General features: G+C 58.4%; 1 protein-coding gene across 1 annotated transcript; it reads right to left on the reverse strand.

Moving 5' to 3' along the window:
* Positions 1–23: 23 nt before the first annotated feature.
* LOC105310543 (nucleolar GTP-binding protein 1-like) lies at positions 24–1,892 on the reverse strand. The gene is made up of 3 exons (XM_011386708.2): positions 1,741–1,892; positions 1,302–1,445; positions 24–615 (listed from the first exon to the last, which is right to left on the reverse strand). Exons 1-3 carry the CDS (start codon positions 1,777–1,779, stop codon positions 463–465), a joined length of 336 nt encoding a protein of 111 aa, XP_011385010.1. The 5' UTR covers positions 1,780–1,892; the 3' UTR covers positions 24–462.
* Positions 1,893–2,031: the final 139 nt, after the last annotated feature.

Raw genomic sequence — 2,031 nt, forward strand, 5'->3', positions numbered from 1 at the left:
GCCGGCATTCTAACACCAAGCCGCGCTCGCCCCGGGTCTGCGGGGCAGGGCCGGCAGCCGCTGCCGCTGCCGCTGTTCACAAGTGCAGATGTTTTCTCTGCAGAAAAGGACTATTCACACGCACTGACCAAACCAAAGTGCCCTCTTACCAAAGAGAAGATTTCTCTCCCTCACCAACGGCAGTCACAGCAATAAATCTTTTCAGTTCTGCAAAGCTGATGCAACCAAAGCCCCTCATTAAGTGCAGAAACCAGCGTCTCCTCCGCATACTTGCAGTGCCACGCAGAGGTGGACGTCCCCACGCTCGCACAGGTGAGGGGTGGGCGCGGCTTTCAGGAAAGCAACAGGGCTTTCGGCTACTTCCTGCTGTTCAGTTTCCGGGTCCTGACGCCAGTTTCAGGAGCCATCTTACGCAGGAACAAGAAGCCGCAGTCTCACTCACTGGTCCGGCTGCAATGGACACTATCTCCTGTCCTTTTTACCGGCTTTCCTCTTCCCAGAGAGTAAGTGCTTGGGCTTCATGTCGAACACGTGCCTGTCTGCCTCCCCCTTCCTCCCCGAGCGGTTCATCTGCTTCTGCGCTTTCTTCATCATAGTCTTGGTTTTCCTCACCATCTGCAAGGGAGAACAACACAGAGCACGCTGGCTACCGAAGCCACATCCCCCGTGCGCTCTCGTCACCCGTCCACCGGCCAACGGTCAAGGTCGGCTGTGAAGGGAAACCCGCGTAAGGCCTCCTCGCCGTTCCCCCTCGGACCCACCAGCGTCTGCAGGAACTCAGCCTGTGCGGGCGAAGGCGGCGGGAGGAGCACGCACGCCAGCTCCATGCCTACCAGACAGGCACGTCGACCAGAAGGTCAGAGCACACCTGGTCCGACTCCCTCGTGGACAAACGCACAAACTCAGACACAGACCCATGACGCCGCTCACATCTGACCAGCGGCAAAGCCCACTCAAAAACCCAGCTTTCTAGGTGGGGATGGGCTGCCACGGAACAGACCGCCTGCCACCTTGCCTGCGGACTTTCTCCTCTCCTGCACTTTCGAAATGCTCAAACTGACAACTTTTGTGTTTACTTAACAGTTTCAGCACGAGCAACTGCACACCCAAAGTGCCTCGTCCAAAAGAAGGACCAAGATGGCTCTCCGGGACACTTACCTGCACAGCTCCGTGTCGCTGAGGGCTCCAGGCCGGTGCCCTGCAGGCCCCGCTCCAACAACAGCTGCACAGCTCTGCCAGGCGCCTTTGAGCAACCAAAAGCGGAGGCCGTCGTGTTACTAACGCACAAAACGGCAACTGACCTTGGCGTCCCGAAGACCAGAGACGTCCCGCGGAGTTCGAGAGCAGCTGCGACTCCGGGCGACGGATGGGGGCGGGACAGAGCCCTCCCGCTTCCTCTTCCTGGTGACACTCCGAGACAGTCTGGCCTGGACTGCATAGTGGGCCTGGAAAGCACGAAGGACACGATTCAGCAGGAACTGAGTCTGGGGCGCCGCCTTGCCCCCACAGCATGGCCCTTTGAGTCAAACGCCCGACCTGTTCCCCGAGAGGGACCAACACGTTCCGTCCTCAACCAGCCACCTCCAACCACGCTCTCAGGCCAAGAGGCGCCCCAACAGGAAGACTGGCTGCTCTCAGCTCGCCCTCGGCCGCCTGTGATTTACAAGGCCTGAGGCCCTGGGGTCCCTAAGGCACAGCTGCACGCAGCCACGCAAACACCAGAGAGCACCTCGCACTCACGTTCTCATCACCACCCACGGCGACACCGAGGCTGCGCATCTCATCCTCTAAGGCTTTCCGCTGAACCTGAAAGGCGGGAGAGGACGTTTATTCTAAGCAAAGTCAGTCTGATGAACGTTTAAGGAAACAAAACTCAGGGGAAGATGTGCCTTGTAAATGATCCGTGACACACCTCTCACTCTTTTACGTGGGTTCCTGTTTTTGGGCAGTTCATTCCACGCCACGAGAAATAACGTTTATAGGGTAGTTGTCACGTGCAGCGCAGCGCACACCTCATCCTGGATCCTGCGC

The sequence above is a fragment of the Pteropus vampyrus genome, unplaced genomic scaffold (assembly GCF_000151845.1).
Source record: "Pteropus vampyrus isolate Shadow unplaced genomic scaffold, Pvam_2.0 Scaffold5670, whole genome shotgun sequence".
Taxonomy (NCBI): domain Eukaryota; kingdom Metazoa; phylum Chordata; class Mammalia; order Chiroptera; family Pteropodidae; genus Pteropus; species Pteropus vampyrus.